Source organism: Numida meleagris, chromosome 2 (assembly GCF_002078875.1).
Source record: "Numida meleagris isolate 19003 breed g44 Domestic line chromosome 2, NumMel1.0, whole genome shotgun sequence".
In the NCBI taxonomy this organism is placed as follows: domain Eukaryota; kingdom Metazoa; phylum Chordata; class Aves; order Galliformes; family Numididae; genus Numida; species Numida meleagris.
In genome coordinates this window covers 78,788,955-78,815,837 of record NC_034410.1, presented here as the reverse complement: position 1 = coordinate 78,815,837, position 26,883 = coordinate 78,788,955, and the positions used below count along the sequence as shown (strand labels likewise).

The following is a 26,883-nucleotide window of genomic DNA, read 5'->3' as shown; positions in this document are numbered from 1 at the left end:
CCACCAAGAGTCTTTTTGTTGCTTGGTGACTTTGGAAGCTACCTCACAATGAAATGTCTCCTGGTGTGAAAGATGGTTCCCATGTACCACAGTAACCTCGTCCTTCACAAGGACACGGATAACAACTTGAAATGACACTGTCAATTACTTATTCACATAGAAGAGGCAAAATTAAGAACTTTTCAATTTTACTAAGGATTATCTGGTATTTTCATTGACTCATTTTAAAATAAACTACTCTTTTGATATCTAGAGAACGAATCTGAAATTAAACTGAAACACTGACTTAAAACAAAACTTATCAAACACAATCATAGAAAAATAAAAAATCAGAAAACTGATATATTATTACTTGGAATAAGTAAATCCCATAGACATTGCAGTATCCCATGCAGCTTAATCCTGTAGCTTTGCCATTTGCTTTATTGTTTGGCAAACTTGCTAACATCTCAGGTCAGAATATGTAGCACTCATTTCCTAATCCCAAATTTGATAGTCTTCATTTAGCAATCTAGAAAAAAAGCAATCTGATTTATACCAGTACTCTGCATGAATTCAGTGCTATTTGGACAGCTCAATTAGCGTTGTAGGGCCTTTACTTTATGGTGCTGTCAGCATAAATTCTCTCATTTATGCCACTGTCACAAAGATGTAACTTCCCTGAATTCCTAAGTTGCTCTTGATTAACATGAAATCAGAAATGGGGCTAACATATATCACAAGACAGGTTCAGAGTAATAAAAAGTTATGTTCCATCACACAGAATTATGGTGGTTCTCCTCTGGAGTAGTTTGCTGGTGAAAAAAAAAAAAAAAAGCCACTTCCTATCACATTTCCTACCACTTTCCTGGAAAGTTTTACAAATAGATGTCAGGAGATGTGGGACTTTGGTAAGGCACAAGATGGATGCCATTCCAAGGATGACTCCTGTGCCATTGCATTCATTTCACAGACTGAAATGCAAGTAAAGCTTTATCCTGGATTTTGTTGGCAGAAATTCTGTCTAAATTATCCTGGGAAGCAAATTCGCCAAGTAAGGCTGAATGGTTTCTGCTGTCAGTTTTCAGAAGTGATCTTTGATAGAAGAAAGCACATGGAGGAGCTGGTCACCTGTTTGTGGTGGTACTCTTTACAAGACATCTGCCTTTTACCTTGTTTTAAGATTCATAGAATCACAGAGTCATTAAGGTTGGAAAAGACCTCTAAGACAATCCAGTCCAACCACTGACCCATCACCACCGTGCCCACTAACCATGTCTCTTAGTGCCCCTGTTCCTGTGGAACAGTCTTTCTTTGATGTAAGCAGCAATTTTTCATCTCTAGCACAGCAACCAAATGTTTCCAGGAGGGAATTTTTCCTGTCAGACTTTACTTGCTTCCCAGATAACTCATTTTTTCCCTCCCTCATTCTTTCAAACAGACATTCCCTTATCTAACCTAACAGAAGTTAAAAACACTCTTGTACCACACAAGCATGCAAGCATATTGGGATTCCAGACACTTTATGAAGCAGCACAATGAGAACTGGGCGGTACCCCTCATGACACTGACTAGATGAGTGCAGTTCAGTTTTGCAACGGAAACTTCCTTTTATTTATTTATTTATTTATTTATGTCATTCTTCAGGGACAACGCGCTGGTGCGCCGATGGAGCGGGATTAATCGCGTACCACCCAGCAGCGGGACGGTTTTGGCTGGAGCTGCCGCCGCGGCAGATGTTTCCCCGGGGTTTGAGGATGTGAAAGCACCCCGCCTTCTCTCGCCGGAGTGCAGAGGTGCACGGCGCTGCGGCCGGGAAAGCCCCGCCGCAGACTTCCCCGCGGCAGGTCGCCCCGCGCGCAGCCCGGCCTCCGGGTGCCCGGTGGGGGTCGCTAACGGCTGCCGGCGGCGGCAGGGCGGCGCGATGGCGGTGAAGCGCGCGGCCCGCGGAGGGACTCATGGCCGCCGCCGGGCAACGGCCGACGCCATGCGCGTGCTGGGCCTCCTCCTGCTCGGCCTCCTCCTCGTCCTGCTACAGGCGGCCCCGGCAGGTACCGTGCCGCCGGGGGGACGGCGGGAGCCGTGCGCCTTCACCGTACGGTGACAAAACCTCACAGCCCATCTACACCCACCGGTGGGATTGAATTTCCTTTCCGCAGGTGGCAGTGGAGGGAGATGCAGGAGAGCTAAAGGGTTATTTTCCTCAAAAGCGAGCAGGGAATACTGAGGAGAGGGGTGTTTCTCCTTTCTGCACGCCAGAGGAGCGGTGTGCCTGCGCGCTGGCAGGTTGGTGAGGCAGCTGGCAGCTCTGGAACCCAGCTGAGAGCTGCAGCTGTGTGCCATCAGCTCTGAAGAACAGAAGTGGTTCTGTGGTAGGACACCAAAACTACACTTTTCAGGAGTAATTCTGCTGATCTCCAATCCAGCGCTCGTGATAGCAGCTGTCAGCTGACACCTATTGGGAAATTTGGTTGTACAGCCTTGCTGATAAAACTGGGATTGCCTTGAAATCACAGAATGGCAGGGGTTGGAAGGGACCTCTGCACATCAGCGAGTCCAACCCCTTCTAAAGCAGGTTCCCTACAGTATGTTGCCCAGGAAAGCGTCCAGGCACATTCAAAACCAGGCAGGTTTTGAGTATCTCCGGAGAAAGCCTCTCTCCACAGCCTCTCTGGGCAGCCTGTTCCTGGTTCTTTGTGAGGTTTTGAAATGTGAACGTAACAAATCGCTTAGTCTTTCTGGTAATATTAAATTAGATTATTCATTTCGGGCATCAGTGTGCTTAGGTACCAGATCTTTTTATTTGCCTATCTGCTTATGATCAAGCTTCACTAATTCCTTTATAAGGACTATTCCATGAGTGAGATTAGTGGTGAAGTTCTACTTTGACCAAAAAAAAAAAAAAAAAGAAAAAAGAAAAAGAAAAAAAAAAGAAAATAATTAGCAGCATTTTAGTATTTATTCACTGGAGCATTCCTGTTATATTATTTCCTCTGTCCTAGGTTTTAATAGGCATAATAGACATCACAAACTCCAAAAAAGACATTTATTTTAATTTTGTATCAGTGAGAATTTATTAATATACTCTGAATTCAGATTGATGTAAAGAATATGAACCTTTTAAACTGTTTTTCTTTTGTTTACTAATGTTTGCGGTTGGGGTTTGTGTGGTTTTCCTTACACAGCACTTTCCACCAGTAGGCAGCATGGAAATGCCAGCTGTCATTAAAATGCTTGGATATAGGAAAACACTTGACTATTAGCATGATTGGGTAAAAATAAGTAGCATTGCTATTTACGCCTTCTTTTGGTGCAGAAATCTCTTTACAAAAGAATACCTCCAAACATAATTACTTTTTAAAAAATTCAGCCATCTGAATCTTAAATCTAACTTAAATCTCTTCCTATAACTTAAGAAGTTTCGTTTATAAATGAATTGAAATTATGCCAATTGAACGTTCTAGCAGTACAACATTTTACTCATTAGTAAATTGTTTAATTAGTTCAGACTCATTTTAAACTCTACTTCCTGCCACTGCACTTTTCAGACAAATTTCATTTTCTGATTAATTATTCTGAAGATGACTAATTTTGCTACCATAGTGTTCATTTTAGGACTAAAACGGTCAGGATAAAATATTTTATGAAATGGTTGAATTGCTTTACGTGAAACTTAGAGCTGGAGAGTAGCATTCCCTTTCAACTCAGTGTTCCTGTAGTCAATATTAACCTCACTAGATTCTTCCTTTGAGCAGGGAGTGAGAAGGGACCCCTTTATGTGCCACTGTTGTAATGCCCGTGGAACAGGGAGGAGCAGGGGGGCTTTGTGTATCTGCAAGTACAATCCATTTGCCGCTTCTGATCTAGCGTTGAGACTTTTCCCCTGCAGACTGAACTCCTTAGAAATACATGAGCGTCAGCTCTCTCTTACTTTGGGTACTTTTTCTCTTGGGTAGAATTTATACTTGAGCCAGGTAGATTTTAAATGCAACAAAACGGAGTGTTAGCATTTTACGCTTAAACTGAACTCCCTGCTGAATCTGTGGCATAAGTTAGAAGTAAGGCTGTTGAGTTTGGATTTTAGAGTCCATTGATGAATAACATAGATACTCAGGTAACATAGATACCATACATATCAACACAGATAGGGAAATTAATTCCTTTGAATTGCAGTAATAACCAGGTTTTTGGCATGGCTCTTCAGGCAGCTGAGAAGTTTTCCCCAGCTTTGGGGATGAATGACTTGACTTCTCTGTGTCTGATACTGATACAAAACTAGTTTTCTTCATCTGTATTCATCTGCAAAAGGATCTGCTGCTCGCTGCTTGTATTATGCCTGTAAGAAATGCAGTACAAGGAAGAATCACACCCTGTGCATTGGGCTGCTTAAAAAACTTATGTGGAGAATTAATAAAGAAATCACTTCTGTTTTTCTCAAAAATGAATGAATCTTAGCTTTTCCCATTGCTTTGTAAGTGCTGTTGCAATTTGAGGAGATGGAATAGTGTATTTAATGACTTTAAAATGAAGTTTAAGCTCTTGTTTTGTCCTGTCTTTATTGTGTTTTTGCTACATTTTCTTTGGAATGACCTCTTAATACTTTTTCTATGATAAGAATCTGTTTAAACTGATTGTATGCCCTCTTAAGCTAGTGAGTAAAAATGAGAAGATCATTTGTACTAGAGACTGCCTGAGGAGGAGCCATTTAAACTAAAGTAATTAAGAAGAGAGGAAAGGAATTCAAGTAGGAAACCTGAAAAAAGGCTTCAAAAAATTTAAAGGCAGTATAGAAAGTGAGGGAAACAGCATATTGAGGTCAGATTCATATGTGGTCCGAAGCATTTACTGACTGAAATGACTGCCATGCAAATGAAACATATACACATGAAAGAACAGGCAAATGTGATGTTCTTAATGATATCAAAACAGTAATTTCAGTAGTTTTTTACACTATCTTCCTTCAGTAACTACATTGTTTCAACTTTTTCTAATTCTTTTTATGTAAGCAGTGCAAGAGCTCCATCTTCGGGTTTAAATTATTATTGTAAAAAATCTCTGATTCCCTTTTGTGTTTAGTGCCTCAAACGTCCCTCCCATGCTATGTATATCTGCTCCTATGTCGTCAGTCTGCAGTGCTTTACTTACCTAGACACATTTGTTCCATTGCCTTTTCATAAACTCTGAATCCTTTCTGTCTAAGACAGTTGTTTACAGTTTTTCCTCTTTGGTTTGGGTTGATTATGTTTTTTCTTTCCAATTGCAACACATAACTGAACTTGACAGTTGGTAAAAAAGTTACTGATCATGTGGACAGATAATATTAACAGAAAGAATTTTAAAACAGCCTGTGGTTCAGATAGGATTTATAATTGGATATAAACTAGTATGCTTTTATTGTAATGAAAGCAATGAAGAATCAGATCGTGTTGTTTTTTGAACTGAGTTTTAGTGAAAAATGAGTTTTGTTCTTGCCAGTGCAGTAGAGTTCTGGAAGACGATATAAATACTCCAATTAGAATTTTGAATCCGATTTGTTTTATAATTAAAACCCTCCAATCCTTCTAGGAGGTCTTTGGGGAAAATGAAGTTATTTGAAAAGTTTTTACTCCTCAAAAAAAAAGTCGTGATGTGGTACTTGGTGGAGCAATGTTACGAAGTAAAGTGTTAGCTGCAGAAATCCATCATATATCATACTACTCATTATTTTCTCTCAATTTTCTTTTTCTACTTCATAAGTACTTTGAATAGAATGTTCTGCTTATATTCTCAAATGACAAAAATGGGCAGTTCTTTTAACTTACCTTGATCGTCTTGTCCTGATTGCTGGAGAGTCTGACTTCCTTCTGTTTTCCATAGCAAAATTGTATGGTAAGGGAGTACAGTTACCAGCTTTATAATAGATGGGGTGAATTGGTGATTTCTCATTATTGTTCTAATCAAGGTAAATCAAAGCAAAGCTGGGAGTCGACCCAGTCTTTCTCATGTACCAACAAATGCCTTAATTGAAAATGAGTTTACTAGAGTATTTATTGCTGGTTTTACTTCATAACTATTGAATCTAAGTTAGCAACAAGCACAGATCTGATGCCACATAAGTATTTAGCCTGTCTTTGTAAAATAATTGTTACTAATTATATGCTCAGTATTTTATCGTCATCTTTTGTGCTCAAGACTTTATATTCCTCTGTTATTTACTTGCTTTCCCAGATTCCCCTAAGGAATTAAATATCACAAGCATGCCTTAACTCCAAGTAACGTGTTCTTTCTAAACAGGAGGTGGAGACAAAGAACACAAAATGCTGAGAGGTCTGTTAGCCAGTATTCTCTTCCTGCTGCCTTTCTGCAGCGTATCTGGAATGTCTGTAAAAGAAACTCTGATCTGACTTGTGCTAGAATGCCCCCCTGATACTGCCCACTGAAAGATCATTCAGTTTTCTTTCAGAAGCCTTGCGTGTCTTTACAAAGCTTTTCAATTATTATGATTTTTTTAAATCTCTATTTAAAGAAGAAGAAATGCAAGAAATGCAAATTAAAACAACCGTTAAGAGCTTGTATTTTAATTTCACGGAGGAAATTAAGAAAATCACAATAATAACAAAAACTATGTTTGTTACCTTGTTAATGGTCAGTACACAGATTGACATTCAGACTAGTGTATCGTAACAGTGCAGCTAAATTTTATCTCCTTTTTGACAGTGTCTATTCCCATTACCCTCATTATAGAGAGCCTTCATTTAAAATGTGTCAGTTCTTTTGTAAAAATCAGAAATATATTTAAAGCTAAAACTAAACTTAAGTGCTGTTCAAAATAAGGGTTTCTTTACTGTATCAATCCTTGGTCATGGCTTTTTGTTGCCTTAATGAGAAACATGCCCTGCATAAGACACTAGACAAATACAAAGTTAATATCTGTTGAAGAACAAGTCCACAAAGGGTATACACTGACCTGAAGCATTCTGTTTGCTTTTTCAGAAAAATGAAATAGTTGTGTTCATGCAACTGTTTTCTCTATTAACAGTTCAGTGCTCAAGAAGTGCAGAGTCAAGAAGCAATAGCTTAAAAATAGTGGGATCCGTCTTATATCCAGGTATTTTTCTTTAAACACAATGTAAAAAAATTCAGTTAAATATTCCTTCTACCACAAAAGTGCCATTTGCCATCATATTACTTGTTATTTAATTGTTCTAAATGGTTTAATTAATTACAGTTCTGAACTACTTTCTGTATATGTAGTAGGCCATAAAAGCACATGTTCCTACCAATGATGATTTTTTTTTATTCTTGCAATTTTTACGAAGCAAAGATAATTATTTTCCATGATTGTTCTAAAAACAACAACATTCTTTGTACTTTGTTTCTTTGTAAGACCTTTGCTTTCTCCCTCTGTAGATATTCCTGCTTCTTTTTACTTTCTATATACACAGAACCTGAGACTTGAGGTTTATGTTATATTCTACAATAAAAAATAAGAAATGTTAAGAATTAATTGCTTATTAATTTAAATCTGTCTAACTCCACTACATAATATAATCACTCTTTTTTCTTTATCACTAAAAAAATTATTAGAAAATCTGAAGATTAAAGAACGGGCGTTCCACATCGCTGTATACTTACCTATGTTGCCATCTCTTTAATGCACATTGTGCACTTGACTTCGATAATACACCTCCCCCTAGCTTTCTCCATCTGTGTTTACACTTTCAGCTTTACTAATTGCTATTAGTATAATGCCTAGAAGTGTTAAGCTGTAGTCAGTATAAAATACAATTTTTTTCTTTTTTCTACTCTGAGAATAGTAACGTGTATGTTTCATCAGGGCTGTTACTGAGTAAGAAAGGAGAACAAAAATGAGATAAAGTTCTGTTCTAGAAGATTCACATTCGGCTTTGCTAGATATTTCTCCAGCCTTGACTAACATGTAGGAAGTTAGTACTAGTTGTTTTTTCAGACTGTTCCCTACAAAAAAAAAAAGCAGTCTGCGAGTACAGAATAGCTTTTGTCAGCCGAAGGGAACAAACAATTGGGAATTCAGCAATGAGATGCCTTTAGATAAATATTCCTTTTTACAAATCTCTCTGGCAATTTACCTCAGATTCAGAACAGAAGTTATGGTCATAGAGTTGCTTCATGACTATTGTGCTCAACTGTAAAATGAGAGATACACTTTGAAATTCATGGTTAAAACTTTGCAAATACTTGTTTTCATTCAATATAAACGGAGATGAACTCAGAAACCTGTGTAATTTTTTTTCCTCTTCGTGAGTTCCACTTGAAGTATAGTCCCTTAATTTCCCACTTGTTCCTTATATCATGCTTCTCTTCCCACCCAGAACTAACGTCATAAACAAATGAAAGCATGCCTTTATAAGGTAGAAAAAAAAAAGGTGCTATGACACAAGGCATTTCTGATTAGAAAGACTGGGACATTTCCTCCTCCCATCACCCCTTTCTGGGTTAAAAACTGAACTAACACCTGTAAATGGTGTTTATTTCCATGATATTCTGTTGTGCAGTTAAATAGATACATGTTTCTGTTTTCTGCAATATAAGTCACTGTAACAAGCTTATTATTAGCTGGGATGGACATTCTTCCTGTTCTTAAGGCTATCAAAATTCTAAATTTATTTTTCGGTATCAAATGTTAATATTTATGTCTGTATTCTGTTTAAGCAGTCTAATATTGTGCTGTGATGCTAAGTGGCTTTTCATTTTTTAATGAAAGGAAACAATCATGCTCGAAGGGGAGACAAAACTGGTGCCATTACTAATGCTTGACATAATGGAAAAATGAAAACTGTTTTTCTAAACATTAATTCCTTCCTGCAACAAATACCTAAACAGTTTTCCACCTGCAGGGAATCTGAATGGCATGGTAAAATAAATGGTAATTTGCATATTTGATTCAATTTCACTTATTAAGTCAGATTCTCTACACCACAAATGTAGTGGTTGCAGTGTTTATACTAGTTGTGGCTTTTCAGCGGCATTAGGATAGCACGGTGTATTCAAGTTTGGAGTACTCTCGAGTATAAATATTCAGCATCTCATGCTTCTGAAGAACGCAAATGCTTTGCAGAATGTCATTAGGAAGGGAAATAAAATAAATTGTACACAATGAAATTACGTATATTACTGTCTTAAAAATATATATCTCACTGGTAGGATATCAGTGATAAGTATTTAATGCTAATGATAAACTTTTTTAGTGAAAGTTTATGTCAAGCTGGATCACAGCAGTCCACATATTTTATGTGTTACAAATCATCTGCGAAACTCAGAATTGATTGATCCAGTATTCCGGTGGAATGGACCAGGTGGTTATCTTTCTTCAGGTAAGAATTGACTTTCTTACATGGTCCTCTATGCTCTCTCTCTTCCCCTCCTCCTCCACCTAGAAAGAAGCATGGTAGCTAGAAAGATAGAGAGGAGAACTGTGAACGGAGGAGAACTGAGAAAATTTTGTGTTTGCATGTATATTATATAAATGATATAAAATATATATATAAATGATAAAATTTCAAGTTTTAGGATAAAAATTTAGGATAACCAGAATAAAACACTGGAGATCTCTGTAGAAAATGGTACCATCTCTAAAGAGTACTAGACAAGGCAGGATGTAATGGGAGCAACAGAGGCTGAGGATGACATTCTTTGCTGCACTGAGAGAGGAGAGTGTTCTATGAGGGTAGAATAATAGAGTCATAGGCAGCGTGATCTAGCCCAACCTCCTGCTCAATGACAGGCTGCCTTCAGACATGAAGTTGCATATGACCTTGACCTCTGGAGTTTGGAGAATCTCTATCCATGGAGATTTTCTGTCCTTTCTCTGGAACTTCTTCCATTTTATTTCACATTTTCACACATAATTTACCTTGTTGCACTTTTTCATTATTGCTGCTTGTCTTTTTGTGACATACCTCTTAAAGGGTATGGCTTATTCTTTCCCATAACTCCCCTTAGGTAGTGAAGTACTGCAATTCCCTCCCTAGATTTCTCTGGGATACAAATCCTAATTTCCACTGCCTCTTGTCCTGTGCTCCAATGCCTTAATCATCTTATAGGCTTCCTGCTTTACTCACTCTAGTTTGTTAGCATCTATTTTGTACTGAGTTTAACCTGAACACAACGTTCTATAGCGCCCAAATGAGTGCTGAGAATAATCACTTACTTCACACTGCTGGCTGTACTATTGTTGATGCAGCCCACTATGCAGTTAGCCTTCACTGCTGCAAAAGTGTGCTTCTGAGTCTTGATCAGGGTCCATCTGAATTCCCAGGTCCTTTTTTTGCAGGGCTGCTACCAAAAATTGTCTGCAACAGTATACTGCAACTGTATATGCTACTCTTACTCTGTTCCAAGTGGAGGATTGTACTTGTGCAGTTTGATTTCTTTTACATGCTTGACAAGAAGGCATTCTGTTCTGTGGTGTAGGTCAGTGGTAAAGATTCTAAGCAATATTGGTGCTTGTAGCAGCCCTGAGGAAAGTTCCTCAAAAATGGCTGCTAGTTACAATTTGAACAATCAAGCAGTCTTCTGAATGGAGATCCATCCAGTTTTTTTATCTGCCTTGTATTCCACTTATTTAGTCCATACGCCCATAGTTGGGCTACAGAGATGTGATGGAGGACCATAGTGAAATATTCGTTAAGGTTTTCAGCGCATATGGCACCTACTGCTTCTCCCTTATGCTCACAGGCTGTTGTTTCTGGTCAGCCATGATTTACCTGTGGCAGATGGATGCTGCCTGTTCATAATCACAGTTTTGGCATTCATGGGCCTAGAAATGGCTTCCATCAGTTCCGTCTTTGCAGGGCTTGAGGTGAAGATGGCCGACTTGTGATTCCCTGTGTCCTCTGGTCTGTTTTGAAGATGGATTCATTATTTGCTTCTTTCTGATCGCTGGGGACCACATCGGCATCAAAATAGACAGGCTCATTCTGTTCTATTAACTTGCATATCCAGCTTACTTCAGTAAGTCCCTCATGTCATACTTCCCTTTTCCCGTAGCATCCCCCTCAAGCTCTGGTAGAGCCTGGGACAAAGCTGGAAGGCAGCTTTTGCTGAATGAGTGAAACGAAGAATGTTTACTACCTCATGGTTTATGTGTCCTTTGTCACTATGTCATTCAGCTCCCTTCATCCTTGGGCCAGGGTTTTTGTTGCTCTTCTACTGCATGTGTCTGTGCTGGCCATTCATATCCATTACCAAGGTCAGTTTCTGATTAATCTCTTCATGACTAGTTTAAGGCTAACATTATTCTTCATAAAGATGCTTCTAATGAAACCATTGTCCTAATCTGCTAGTATGGCAGAAAACTACTAATCACTGTTTCTTTGTGGAATGTGTTGGGCTACTTGTACATTCTTCACAATTCTCACATAGTGAAGATTTTTTAGAGATCATGACCTGCTCATGAGCAATATCTTTCCAAGTCTGAGCAGAGAGCCTAAGTTCTGTTTTTTATTTCCTTCCATCTATGTCTCATTTATTCTTTAATTTAATTTCTGTATGTTTTTTTAAAGTACATTATACATTGTGATTAATTTTAAACCTGTTTAATCTCTTAGTTTAGTTTATAGTTTAGGTTATTTAGTATTTACCCTTTTATAATGGCAGTGTTACTAAATCCTGTTTGCTTTCTTCTTAATCTATACTGGTGTCTGTCAGACCTCTGTCCTTGGTGTTTGTATATTTTCAAGTAGCTTTTCCTGGTACGTGATCTGAAATACCATTGATACCATTGTGATTCTTCATTCTTAATCCGCTACATGCCAGCCTTCATAGTAGAGCATTTCAAGTTTCTACAGCATCTGACACCACACTGGTTTTGCTCTCAATCTGATAACAGGCTTAACCTCGAGGATGAATTTATAGCATTCTTTGCCTCACAGTTATAGATGTTTTTGCTTATACTTAAGCTTGTGGGCTGTGTCACTTCACATGAAAATGTTAATCTCTCTTGAAATGAGTGTGTAGTAGTTAGCTGTGTGTCCTGCACTGTAAATGATATATTTTGATGCCCAGTCTGTGATGCATGACAAACACATTATCAGATATATTGTCATGTCTATATGTCCTGAGCTTAATGTGATCAGACAGAAGGAAGCCTCCTGATTCACAATTAACAAAAAATGTCCTTTTCAGTCCTCTGGCTTTTGCTTACTCAAATGACAGTTTTGACAATGTTAACTATGCAGAAGAGAAAACCATGGAGACCTCAGACTTTCATTTGCTAGGTTTAAATCTTTTCCTGAAGATTGCTTCAGTAATATCTCAAGTTGTTGTGCCAGACTTGGATGACTGGCAAAAGCTAGGGTGGCAGGGGTTCTTAGCTCTGTGGAAATTTAGGTTTACTAGAATCAGAAGCAGGAGGGCAAAAACTGTTCATGAAGAGAAAAAAAACTTTTTCTGACAAAGCTTTCTGTAGAGATGTGAGGGTCTTCAGGAAAAAAATATTGAAAAAATGTAGTAATAAGAAGACTTCAACTTCGGACACAAAGATTGTTCTTAGTCTCCTAGGGATGTTGTCACAATCAGTTTCTTTCAACTCAAGTTGAAGAAACACTTAAGCTTCTGGTATATTAACAGTTGTTGTGTAAGAGAATTTTTTTGCCAGGCCTTCATTTATAAGGAGTCCAATTCCCTCTAACTGGTAAAAATCATGTGGGCTTTTCTATGGAACTAACTAGAGTTAGTCTCTAATATCTATCACAGTGAATCTCCATACTGGAAGGAAATAGGATTCAAAGCATTATGTGATACTTTTATCTCAGTGTGTTCATATAAAAGAAAAGAATCCTTTCTGTGGGAATGTAAAATTATGAATCCAGCCTTAGGAAAGAATAAGAAAATGCTGCTTTTTGAAACACTTCAAAATAAATGTACTGACGGTGATAGTTAGAAAATTCAAATTATCTTTCACACAAACTGGCCTTTGATACACACAATAAGAGGTATTTTCTGCCCCTCAAATTTGTCTAAGTATATATATAGAACATCACGACTACAATAAAATCTTACAAGGAGCAGTAAACGCTCTGCTTTTTGTAGTCATTAACAAGCAGTTCTGTTTTTTGAATCTTTGTTCACAGATAGTTCCAGACCACTTATGTGGTCTTAGGTGTTGACAACACTTATGTGTTGTCAAAAGATTAATGAAAAATTAAATACTGCACAAAATGTCTTTTTAAATCATTACAATTTTAAAATTTACCATTTTTCTTCAGTTAGCAGTGACTCTTTTCTATTAAGATCTGGAAATTATACTTTGAAGTTTTTAACATCAGCTAAGAGTATTTGAAAATACACTTTAAACAGAGGAAAAAGCTTTAAAACAATTGCTTTTCATGTTCTGCATCCTAAAGTTTCACTGCATAAAACAGAATTTTAGAGGGTGTTTAAACAGAAATAGCTAAATAGAACAGAAAACATAAGAAAGCATCTCATTCTTTTTGCTAATGCAAACACTGGTATAAGTTTGTTTTACTGTGGTGAAACCTAGGAATTTGTAATTACAGGAAAGTTACTGTTTCTTATACATGTTGCCACCTAATGTACTCATGGAGCCTGGAAAATTATCTAACTTCTTCTCGTAGAACAAAGTGAAAAATAACTTCTCTTTGATTTCATGTCATGCTAGTTTTTGTTGACCACAGGGAAACTCTGAACTTGTTCACATCCCTTGTCCATCATGTTTATGAAATCATCATGTATATGAAATGCCTCTTGTGTAAGAGAGGCATATAAAATCATATCATGTCATTTACATCACGAAACGTGACATGAAATCAAAACTCATCTTCCTTATCCTGTTCCAGCAGAGTAACACTGAAAAAAATACTAGATTTACGAAGAGAGTGCATAAATTGTTTTTAAAGTTTCATTTAAAGGTAATAATCTTTTTTTGTGAATCCAAACTCATGTGAGTAGGCAGTATTCATCCAGATGATCCCACAAAGCAAGGGATGTTTAGTGTAGTTTTGTTTTTAACACTAGGAGGACAAAGAAAACAGGCTTTTGATTTTTTTTCCAAACAGACGTACTTTGCTATTTCTAGTGATGCATTTTCAAAAAAATCTTGTGATCAAATCTCTTCACTGGATGTCCAGGCTTTGTCTTTTGTGGACTTCTTGTCATCTTTGAAATTTAGTAATGGATTTTGTAGGTGCAGCAAAGCTGGTTGTGATATGTCTTAAAGGTGCTCTAGCTATCCAGTCAATTAACGGTGTTGTTGCTTTCGGCCCACACAGGGCAGCTGAATATACAAAAGATCAGAACAACATTCTTAAATTTATGCTGGTTTTCTGACAATATTAATCTGCTGGCTATTTCTGCATTCAGTAGCAAATGACATCCTAGTTTATAGACTTAGTGTCTTGTTCATCATCAAATTAAAAAGCTCCTCATTCTCCTAAATATGACAGTGTCCCATTAATGTGAGAACCTACAATGTGAGAAACATTTCTTGTAAGAGAATTTGTACTTTCAGTCTTTTTAATAGTACTTTTTTTTTTTACCTGCACTTGAATTATCATTTTTATAAACACAGCTACATATGAGACAAAACTAAGTTGATTAAACGTTTAAATTGATTCTTGAGGAACAAAGTTGTCCCACACCCTCCTGCCAGGTGTGTGAAAAGAAGCACTTTGATCAAGCTATTTTTCTCTTAATATCTTTCTTAAAATTGTATAGCAGGAAAATGAGTGTCCATCCAGAATAACAGTAGTTTGCTAGTTTGAATAGGAGTGTGGCTTTGAAGTGAATTGCTTAATTTTGCCCACTTACCACATTTTGGATCGTGGAGCAACCGCTGGGTGCAGAAACTGGATTCCTTTTGGATAAAGCTAATTGGAAAGGTTAGCTTTGAGAGATAATACATGTTCTCCTGTAAAACCAGGTTAGGACTGGCCTGAGGTAAGGATCCTAAAATGTGTTTAGTATACATCTCACGTCCTTAGGATTGACTTTTTCTGTAAAAAATATGTGTTTTTTCACACCACACTAATTGTCTTAGATTTCATACACTAGATAAAAGGACTAAAGTGCGTAGAATATTAAAAAGATTTTTTTCTTTGGCTCCAAAAGGCAAAATAATCTATTCTCAAAATATTTTATCAAAGTGCGTGTTTTACCTTCAGGACTATTATAATCTGTGCTAATCCAGTGATTCCTAAGGTTTTCTTTGACAGCTACCAAGATAAGCTGCTATTTAAGAAATCCTCAGGCATATTGACACTGCCTGAGGACTCTTCAAGTCAGGAAAGGGCTTGTCAACTATCATTACGTAACTCACAAGCAGGCTGTATGGGAGAACTGTATGGCTTACCCTCAGAGCCCAGATAATTCTTTCCATTTTCTTTAAAAAACTAATTAAAGAGACACGCTTATGATTTGTACTTTAAAGTAGGATTCCACTTCTTATCTGCCTTGAACTAAGTTATGTTAAGATTTAGGCCACTGCCCTAAGACTTTTGATCTTGGAGACCAAAATGTTACTACTCACTTTTAGTATGGAAAGTTAAAATTATAAAGATTATTTGCTCACTTCTTCCTTTTTTTATCTGGGAGTTTTCTGCTCTTGGAAGTGGATATTGGAGAGAACAGTAGATATTGGAGGTTTAATAAAAACAGGTTTCTAGGACTGCTTTGTGAACTAGTGCGTAAAAACAGCAGCAGTAAGCCATATCTGTATAGTGCTGAACTGAGTGAGAACCTGTCAGCCTTAGGTTCTGAGTCCTGAGCCTTCAGCTGAATCCATAATATGATTATATTGTGCACATTTTAAGAGTAAATAACCATTTGTACCCTTTCTGCATTTTCTCATAATGACTGCTAAAATTATTTCATTACATTTTACCAGAAAATAGCAGTGTGGAAATATCACCAACGGGAACTTTAATATTGAGTCACTTCTCATCTGACCTGAGTGGAGTTTACACTTGTTCCCTTGTTTATAAGCTTATAGCTGCACAACCTGATAAAAGACTCACGATAAAATATCTTATTTATGGTAAGTTATTAACACTGGTAAATGTGCTGTTACCTTGAAGATTTTCTTTTTAAAGGCATGCTGTTACTTATAAAGAAGTAATGCTTATTTAGAATTTAACTTGGAGAGGTAAAGACATTTGATTTCTCTGGATAAACTGTTTTTAATAGCAGTTGCTATCTGACAGTTCATTTAATGGCATTTACAGAGCCTTAAATTAAGCTCACTTTTTGACTAAGAAATTTATGAATACAGTTCTCTTTAAAAAAGAAACATAAAACATAGTGGAATGCAGCAAGCTGAATAGGCAGTAGTCCTTAATAACATACAAAGAGTATAATTTAAAATGAAATTATTCTTTAGGAGATGAATTTTAGCACAGCCTTTTGGATTTATTTCACATAGGTTAATGACTTAATTATTAATTGAATATGATTTTGAATTTTAAATTGTGTATCAATTAATCACATAATCAATTAACTAAGTAATTCCTGTGTAACTAGGGATAGGACTAGAAGGACTGGTGTCAAGTTGCGCCAGGGGGGATTGAGGTTGGATGTTAGGAAAACTTTCTCCTCTAAAAGAGTGGTCAGGTGCTGGAATGGGCTGCCCAGGGAGGTAGTGGAGTCACTGTCCCTGGAGATGTTCAAGAAATATTTAGATGTTGTACTGAGGGACATGGTTTAGTGGGGAAATATAGGTGGTAGATGGATGGTTGGATTGGATGAACTTGGAGGTTTTTTTCAACCTTGGTGATTCTATGATTCTATGATAATATTGGTAGCTTATTCTTTCCTGTTACGATTACATATCCATCTGTTGAGAGTCTTTGATGAAGTGAAATATGATAAAGGCAATATCATTTATTCATTACTAGATCTCTTTTCCTTCTTTAATTCTTGAGGAGATTTAGGTAAGAGTTTGTATTGCCTTAAGCAGGAATGATGTCTGGCCTCTAATTTGAAATGTGCTCATTTAAAGGCTTGCTAGAGCACAATAACCTAAACTAGCCTCTGATGTAAATTAATTTGACTCTGGCCTTAGTAGCCTTGATATAGAATAACTATGACTTTTAACAGTTAGCTTGTCTGAGAGAGCTGGAAAGGAAGAAATTTCTTTCAAGCAATTTTGATGGAAAAGTTTACAGTTTTCAGTAATGCAATCTTACATTTTTCAGTAAGGATCCCATCTATATACTAGCATACCAAATTCAAAATCCAGAATATGCAGCAGCAAGGGAAAGGAAATGGGAGAAGAAAAATCAGCGTGGAGACTCTAATGAGCTGTCTTAATTGGATGTCATATTCTTGATGTTTTGATGCTATACTCCCAGTGTTTAACGGGGCCTGCAGGAAAGCTGGAGAGGGACTCTCTATCAGGGAGTGCAGTGATAGGACAAAGGGTAATGGTTTTAAACTAAAACAGGAAGAAATTCTTTACACAGGGCAAGGGTGGTGAGGCACTGAAACAGGTTGCCCAGAGAAGCTGTGGATGCCCCATCCCTGGAAGTGTTCAGGGCCAGGTTGGATGGGGCCCTGGGCAACCTGGTCTGGTGGAATGTGTCCCTGCCTATGGCAGCAGGCTTGGAACTATATATTTAAAGTTTCTTCCAACCCAGACCATTTTATAATTTTATGATTTACATTTTTTTTTTTCTTTCAGCTGGTTTGGTTTCTATTCCTTCATTTTTCTTCTCTGCTAACCTCCCTCCTTATTTCTGTGTTTCTACCCACACCATGACCCCTGTTCTTCATTCTTTTACTTCTGTTTCCTATTTAGCATTCTATTAATGTCTAGCTGATATTAAGATTTGGGTAAGTAGAGTGGTTATTGTGAAATAACTAATACCATGCATTTTATGTTACATTATATTTGTGAAAGATGCCCACGTGTGCATATAACTTCACAGTAAAGTTTAATTAGCTGATTATTCCTTAAAAGTAAATTTCATATCTGTATGGTAGCTTGTTGAGGTACTTACATTAATAGAGAAGGAATTTCTATTCAGTTTTTACATCCTTTAAAATACTTTTTTGTGATAGTTGACTAAGAAGTGTAAAATACACTACTATAAGTGATGATAATGTTTGAGTTGAAATATTACACCGCATACTACAGGATATTTTCTAACATGCTTCTTAACCTTAGCTTTCATATCCTTGATGCTTCTACTGTAGTTTACTGTTGGTTTTTAAAAAAAACAACCTGTATTAAACAGTAAGTAACCTGTGGACATAACTAAGAATATGGACTTGCACAAGTCCCTTAAGTGTTTCTGACTAGCCCCGCATACATTATTTTATCATTAAAAATTAGTTCAAATTAGTTCAAATTAATTTTATTTATAAATTAAGGATTTAAACTGACAACATGATTTTCAAATATGTGAATAACTCATTTTTTCATACATTTTCCTCATCATCTGTTGCATTTTTTCCTGCAGCTTATTCTGATCCTCAGTATTACTATGAACTGACAGTCCAGTATCACGCAGCCCCCTGCAATAGTTTTCATAATACTTCTTTCGGGAATATGTTGCTTCAGATACTAAGGAAGCTTGTTGCTGACCTTTCATGTGAGGTTACATTAATTAAGTCAGAATGCCACCATGTAAAAATGCAGAAAGGAGGCCTACAGAATGAAATATTCTTTACATTTTCAGGTAAAAATATGTCTTGGATTTAGAGAATGCTTAGATATTTATAGCTAATGGAACTTACTGCTTATATGCAGAAAGTATTATATGTATTTATATGTTGTTTGATTGTAGAAATGCTTCAAGGTATTGCATATGAAGTTGATGTCAGTAGAAAAAGAGAGCTGATCTACTCAAAAGTGTGTCTTTTACATTATTTCATAAGAGTTCACAACTTTTTATAGCTGTACATAGATCAACATGTTTTATTTTCTATCATAAAACTTTTATCATGTTCCTTGTTGCACACTATCATGGGAATAAAAGTTATGCATTGTATTTCATAACTCCCTAGATGACCTTCCTCTTGTCAACAATTACGGATCTATAAATCTCTCTATGGATGTGGTTTGGAGTTAAATGAGATGAATCTCAGTACAGTTCCTTCTTTAAGTGGCAACAGTAAAAGAGGGAAATTTAATATTTTTCCATTTTTTTCTAAAAAAAAGGAGTGTAAAGGAGGCCTGATTAAAACTGATTTGCAAAAATACTGGGTTGACTTCGGTATTTTCAGTTTCCTTTAGTTACGATTAAAAGCAAATAATTAGGTAGCTTTGTCAGATGTCACTAAGTTATGGGTATTTAAGTGTTCTTACTGAGTGTCATTATATATTGTAATAATTACAAAACATTACATCTGATATATTATATCTGACACTCAAGTGCATTTATACATAAATGACCTCATAGTATCTCAGTTACTTACCATCCTCTCATAAAATTAATGTACAACAAATACTTTTTCACCAGTACATACATTAATTTTCATAAAATGTTTCTATTAACAGCTGTTCACTAAATACATCAGCTACGGAAGCCAGAAATCTTAATGTTGTGTCAGTCCAAAGGAGATATTATTTTATTGATAATTGTTTTCAGAGTATTCCTTCTGAACATTGAAACCATATGAAAAAAAGACCTAGATCCATTATGCTGTGAATGAGTAATGAAATAACAAGTAATGCAGTCCCAGTATATGTGTAGTTCACTTGAAAACTTTGTTATTAAAAGCGATATCTAGTTTGCAATAGCTGAGCTGAATATGAGTAAGAACACATATAAAGTTTTCTTAAGCTTACTGTTTTTAATTACTTCAGCTCTAAAACGGCCATTGTCTTCATATATATTATTACATTAGTCACTATATAGCAAGATATGCAGTTTGAAAATATCCCTTTCCGAACAAAGTATATCAATTGCACTTTGTTTTCCACTTTCCACTTTACAAAACAGTGAAACTATTAGTTGTGTTTCTCTGGAGATGGTATTTGTAGTGGATAGCACTGACGTGAAGAGTGTCGCTAGTTTAAGTTAATTCTAGGTTTGTTGAGATGACATAAGTGAGATTTAGCCAATGTGCAGTCTTTATAAAATGTTTAAGCAATACTTTGAAGCTTTTCTACAATCAAGGAGGAGAAATTCTGCAGTTAGAGATTTAGAGAAACTTTGATACAACCCAGTGGTAAGCTACACATTCTTCAGCACCGTGAGGTATCAGTACTTTTTGATTTCTAAGCAGCTTTTGGTGTTTCAGAATTACTTATATGACAAAGATAGGTAAAGCTTATAAGAAGTGAAATTAACATCTTAACAGACAATGTTGTTCTTATTATGGGGGATTAATCAAGTGCCAGTTCTGGAGAGTAGGCCAGCAGCTTCTTGAGCATGTCTCAGGCCTTTACCATACCATGCTAGTAATAGTTGATGAAGAATGTAGTCTTATGGAAATGGATTACTAAAATGTAACTACATTTTTCCTTCAATCCATACTTGAAGTTTTCCTTTGGTTCAGTATCTCATAGAGATTCGTATGAGGATGGAAGGGGTTGAGTGGGTGAGTATGTGGAACTGAGATGTGGGCACAGGAAGAGATCAGTAGGGGAAATTGGGAAATCTTTAAAATAAAATAAAATATAATAAGCTACTCTCTATTTACCTAGATATCATTATGGTTTTAAAAAGACAGATTTTGAAACGGTCAGCCAGGAATCCTAACAGTTCAAGCTTCTGACAGTTCAAGCAATGGACTCGAGTTTTCTCTCAAGAATAACTTCAGTATTATCAGTGCTTTGCTTTTATTTTATTTTATTTTATTTTATTTTATTTTATTTTATTTTATTTTATTTTATTTTATTTTATTTTATTTTATTTTATTTTATTTTATTTTACTTTTGAGAGGATTTGGATATCTATATGTCTGGGAAACTTCCAGGATTACATATTTCCTTGCCATCAGAATTTACAAATAAAAAAGATTTCCCATGAAATAGTTAAGTATTTGCAATATACTTAAATAGACATATTGATAATATCTGTAGGAGTACAAATTTTTTTTCAATGTTGCAAGCCAGACATCTGAAATGTGAAATTCCCAAACACTTGCCTCAGAGATGATCAGAATCTTAAACAAGTAAATAGAAATGGTGATTTCATTGACTTTGTTCTTCTGTAAACAGATTGTATTTTGTTACAGTTGCTTGCTTAGACACAGAAAACAACAGACTATGTCCGCAAAGTGGTTGTGATGCATCTCATAGATTACACAAGGTAAAGTAGATAGAGGAATAAAATTTGAACTAACATAATAGACTACACATATAGTATAATATCAGCATAAAATATAAAACATAGTTTGGTTAGTAAATAAACCAATATAAAAGTTTTAGTTGTTCTAAATTAAACTATATATATATAAAATCCAATTAAAATTGCCAATATTCAGTTGCCCATATGGATTAGGCAGATCACACTATCAGTTTGCATTAAGGGAAGTATTTTAAGAATACGAAGAGTAGCAGGACAATTGGGAACCTTTGGACACATCTTGCAAATATTAAACATGCTATTTTTGCAATGGCATGCCTTTCCATCACTTCAGAATGATTCTATGATCTGCTAAAATATTAGCTGCTTGAAGATTTTGGCTCTCACAGTAGGGAAAGAGAAGTCAAACTTTCGCTTATCAGGTTAACTTTGATTCAGAGATTCTTAAAAGGTGAAGGAAAAAAAGAAAGGAAGGACAGGAGGAAGATATGCCTTCTCCCCTAGGAGGGGAGCACCTCCTAGGAAAATGTGGAACATGAATATACTACTTTGCAACCTGGACTGAAGTACTGTAGGGACTTGAAAGGGAAAGCTCAAGACACTTGTGACCTTGGCATTTTTTCTGTGGCCTAGCTCTAAGCAGCTCCCTCACAGTATGGTGATCGTAGATGCTCTCTCTGTTCAATATAGTGTTGGTTTTGAATACTGTTCTGAAGCATCTACTATTTTACATCCATTGTCAAGAAATATCAGGTATGTACATCATGCTTTGGGATTCAACTGGAGGGGCAAAGGAATCTAAAATATATAGTACTCATTAAACAGTTTCCATCCTGTCCAATGGAAAAAAAGATACATTTGTGGGAAAGCTCATGGTCAAGGTTATCTTTTTCATGCAGACAAGAAGATCAAAATAAGAATGTATAAATACATTCGGTTTTGCCATTTTTTTAAAATTTGTGTGTGTATTTTTTTTTTTTGTGTGTGTGGTACTTTCTTTTTATTGAACAGAGATATTTAATATGGTTGGAAAGTATGAAATATAATTGGACTTAAATAATAGTACCGGTATAGGAGGGAAAGCTGCAGAACTATTGATGAGCTACAGATATCTAATGCAGGATAGCTTTAATGCTATAATCCTGCTTTAGTGCTATAATCCAGCTTTAGTTGAAGCTGGATTAGCTTTAATGGTTGTATTTATATAATCCTGAACACATTTAGAGATATTGCGTTAATTGAGCAAGGTTTATCTAAATTAAAAACAGCATATCAAAGAATATCAGATTACCTTCCTGTTTCCATTCCATCTACCTGCTACAATCAAAAGATTTAGAAATACGACCTTTAAATCTTAATCTCAACTCACACCCACGTTCCTTGGTCTTATCTTCTGTTTTGACCTCTTTGCGTCAGTGATTCTGAAAAAATAATTATTTGTTTCAATTTAGGCAAAGCACCTCATAGAGAGATTTTTTAAGCAAGAGGTGGAAATTAGGAAGAAAAGTTCTGAACCGTTGCCTGAAATATACTACGTTGAAGGTACACTGCAAATGGTGTGGGTTGATAGTTGCTATCCAGGATATGGAGTGAGTGCTGTAAGGCATCCAGACTGCCCAGAGTGTTGTGGTAAGTGACAAAATTCATTTATCTTACAAGCATTAAATAGTGTTAAAATGTTCCTGTTAGGGTAAACAGTACTAGCTCAGGTTAGTACTTGGGTAGAACTTTTCTAAGACTTTTTTGATTTATGTTTTAAATGGCTTTGCCAGATAGTATTTCTGCCAGGAAAAAAAGTCATTCATATGATTCCCATATACTAAGACTGAAGTCTGAAAGGAACATCAGGAGGCAGATGCGTAGAGTATAAATCTGTAGTCAAGCTTTTTACACAGATAATTCTTTACTGAGCTAGAGTTGGTGAAAGAAACACTGGATTACTTATCAAAGACTGTTAACAGAATGGACTACACTTTAAAAAATAAGTATTAAAAATATGGGAGAAAATAGAAAACAGGACAATTCTAAAATTGCAGGACATAGGAAATGTTTCCAGATGCAATTGTTTTTTCCCATTTGTTGTCTTTATGAGAAAGACATAATTTCAAGGACAAGATACATACCAAATTTAGTGCATTTATTTCAATACAAAGTATCAATGCACATGACTTCAAGAAAAGATACTTGAAAATCAAGATTATAAAAGCATATCTTCTTTTAGGATGATCTGTTCTGTAAAGACCGTTGTTTTGTTTTGGTCTTCCACCCTGCAGTATCTTAGTCCATTCTAAACTAATTCATATTCCTTTTTTCTTCAAAACAATTTTTGTCTTAGCTCTCTCTAATTGCCATTTCATATCAGTAGTGAAAAATAATACTGTTGTTTTAGCTGCCACCATCTTATATTTCTCCTGCTCTAGACAGAAATGTTACACTGCTCTACACCACTGTCAATCCAAGAAGCTGATTACAATTCAGCTGTTCATAATAGATGCATCTTTGGTAGATATGGAGGCAAGATTTCACATCTGAAGTATCTAAGAGTCTGAAACAGGTAATCCTGAAACATGTCTGCGTACTACTTCCCATAGCTGCAGATGTCATTCTGTCAGTATTCTCAGACATACATTCTTCTCTTTCATTAACCTCTTCGTATAATTAATCTTTCCCTTTGCCAGAATCCCAAACACTGTACTGTAGGCAATATAGCTGAAAGAGTCCTCTGCTATATAGCAGTTCATCATTCTGCCTCAAAACAAGATATAAGCTTCAGTTTTTCCTGATGGATGTGTCCTTAATGATCTTAAAAACCTTTAAGGACAGACTTCACAGACTCCTAAGGACATGTAACTCAGTACTCAAAATCCTTACCATTGGGTAGTTTCCCTTGATTTTGTTTGTACCTGTTACTTCTTGTTATGTGTCGGCAAATCTAGAAACAATTCTGTCAACTCTGTCTTAGCAACAGCTTTTGTGTATCCTAGAAGATTCCAGCCATTTTCTCTTTCTGATACTGCCTTCATTGAAATAAAGGTCAGTCTTTTGTGTCATGTTTTGGGTATGGCCTCTGCACAGCATTACTACTATCCACTATAAGTTCTCCACATGTCTTTTCAATGTCTCAAATTTCATGAGTAGTTCTCAAAAGACCACGCTAATGTGAGATGCTTTGTGTATCTTACATATATGGCTAGTCATACTCACTGTGACTAGTTGTTGATTTTTTGGGGGTGAAACATGCATGCACTTATGGAAGCATTTGATAAATATATTTCCATGAAGCAGAGTTCAACTTCTTGGGTGGTCTGCTATTTTCCCTTGCAGTTGCAGAAACCAGGTCATGTCATTCAGTTAAGAGATTTAAGGTCCATTTTAAAACTACTTGGAAGTTCTGATCTTGGTTACTTTGTACTTAGAAGATCCAGCTTCTAATCTAAAGTAATTCGTGGAAAGTTTCTATTTACTTGCTCTAGTATAGAGACTGGCCTTTAACTTACAGAATTTTTTTTCTTCTCCTATTTTATAGTCAGAACAAGTCAACCACTTTGTATCTGCTTTTATAAGATATTGCATTTGACAAGCCTTCATCTCACATGCCCCATTTTAATTTTCTTGCACACAGATGACTAGAATTTAGCAAGGTGTTTCAGGTGAGCTCTAACTGGTGCCTTTTACATCATTAGTGCTTTTATTTGATGCTAAGAACTTCGTCAGATAATCTTGTTAGTGAAAAAAAATTAGTAAAATTTGTCCAAGAGCAATCCCTTTACGAATTTCTCTCCAACTCTTATTTCTCCTTTATGCATCATTCTGCAGTCCTTTTAAAATTTCCCTTCTAGTTGTAGTTTTCTGCAGTTTATTAAATTTGCATGTACTGCCATACCAGGTGCTTTCAGACTGATTAAGTATTCGTCTTCACTGTAAAACCACCTCAAGTTGTATTGTCTTCTACATCCATGTATGTGTTCATTCATGAGATCTTTACATAGTATAGAAATCTGATCAGCTGTTCAGTAGTTTGATTCTTTTTCTCCTTTCTGAAAAATTTATAACGCATTTCTTAATCATCAGCCATAGGTTAGCACCAGCCATACTGTATCACTACAGATGCATCGCAAACCTCAGATAATCGTGTTACCCGTGCATACGCCAGTTCTATTTTGGAATATGGAAACAGATGTTTCCATGCTTCTGATCTCAATAAGAATGTGACAGAAATGGAAAGAGTATGCCATAGGCCCTTGAACTTGGAGAAAAAAAAAATGTATATCTACTGCATGATTCCTAAACAAAAACTTACTCTAGTTTTCATACATCAAAACAGGCAGATGTTCAGTTTTACCTGTTCTATATCTTCTATTATTTTTATAATACTTAGTTTCATGTCATGCTAATACCTTCAAAGTGATGGTTTACAACAGAGTTTTCTGTCATTGAAAAGGATTAAGAGAAGTATATCCATTGGTTTCCAGCAGCTCTTTAAGTAAGCTACAAGCCACCTAGTTAAAGTTCCATTCTCCTTTTCATGCTGTCCCCTAGGTAGCAGATTGTGCTACAGTGAAACAACCTTTTTATCCTGTTGCAATAGAAGGCTACCTTGTTTCAATTAAATAAATGGAGGAATCTGAATTATTTCCTAGAAGTGTATCAATAATCTCTGACAAAAATAATGTAGTTATTCCTCTGGTACACCAGTAGATGCTTTTGCTTATGCCTATTTGTAAAGCTTTCTCTTTCCTGTAAAGCCATCTTGATTTGTCTATATTAATGTACTAAAAATGCAAGGTGTATATGCCATCTGCAAAGGACTCCCTCTTGCTTATGTTTTCTAAGACCTCTAAAACCCTCTCCAGGCAATAGCAGTGGCAAAAAATGTTAGGCAAGCTAGTAACAGCCCACTGAGAACCAACTGAATCCTGCCAGCCTCAACAAATGAAGGTAATCCAAATATTGAAAATCCTGCTGAAGGATTGTGCAGTAGTTCTTAAGCTAGGCAAAACCAAATAACCAGTTAAACACAGACTCTGTAAAAGGATGGAAAGTCTTAAATACCTTTGCACACTAAATACTAATGCTGTTCATTAAAGATCTTTCCTAAACAAAGGCTTATATTGCCAAATTGAAGTTAGTTGAGGAAGGTAAGTTCGAGATAGTTGTAACCAAATAGCTCAAATTCTGCTTTCATCAACTAGCAGAATACTGTGGAAAAATAAATGATCTTTTTCTTTTCAAATAGACAAAGATGTATTCCGGACATTTCAAATGTAAACAGTTCTGTATTAATACCACTGAAATTCATTGATTTTTTGTGTCCATATAGTTATCTGCAGCCCAGGATCATACAATCCTAGTAATGGAATTCACTGTCTTCAGTGCGACACCAGTTTGAGATACGGAGCAACGAATTGCTAACAGTAAAGGGACTGGCAAAGCTGCAAGAGCTCTCATGCATTTTAACCTGTAATATTAATAAATATTTTTATTTAAATATTTACCTGAGTACAGTTTGTTTTGGTTACATCGATAGGATACACTTGCTTTTAAGAAATAATGATTCATCTGTATATTCTAGTTTGTATCACCTAGTTGTACTTCGTTTTTAAGGTCTTTGTAATTACCCACCAGGTTAAGAGCAGTAAGATAATTAACTGTTTTAATCAAAAGAAGAAAAAAA

At 36.0% G+C, this 26,883-nt stretch overlaps 1 protein-coding gene across 5 annotated transcripts; it reads left to right on the top strand.

Annotated features, from left to right (window-relative positions):
• ZPBP (zona pellucida binding protein) lies at positions 38-26,701 on the top strand. 5 transcript variants are annotated; one of them, XM_021388310.1, is made up of 9 exons: positions 38-205; positions 1,627-1,775; positions 6,998-7,066; positions 9,186-9,311; positions 15,842-15,991; positions 18,414-18,632; positions 21,139-21,212; positions 22,661-22,838; positions 26,530-26,701. In XM_021388310.1, the coding sequence occupies exons 1-9, from the start codon at positions 132-134 to the stop codon at positions 26,619-26,621; spliced, it is 1,131 nt and encodes a 376-aa protein (XP_021243985.1). In that variant the 5' UTR covers positions 38-131; the 3' UTR covers positions 26,622-26,701. The 5 variants fall into 5 exon arrangements, with proteins under 5 accessions (XP_021243985.1, XP_021243986.1, XP_021243987.1 ...); XM_021388311.1 differs by lacking the exons at positions 38-205; positions 1,627-1,775 and adding exons at positions 1,787-2,030; positions 2,139-2,265; XM_021388312.1 differs by lacking the exons at positions 38-205; positions 1,627-1,775 and adding an exon at positions 1,789-2,030 and having other exon boundaries at positions 6,952-7,066.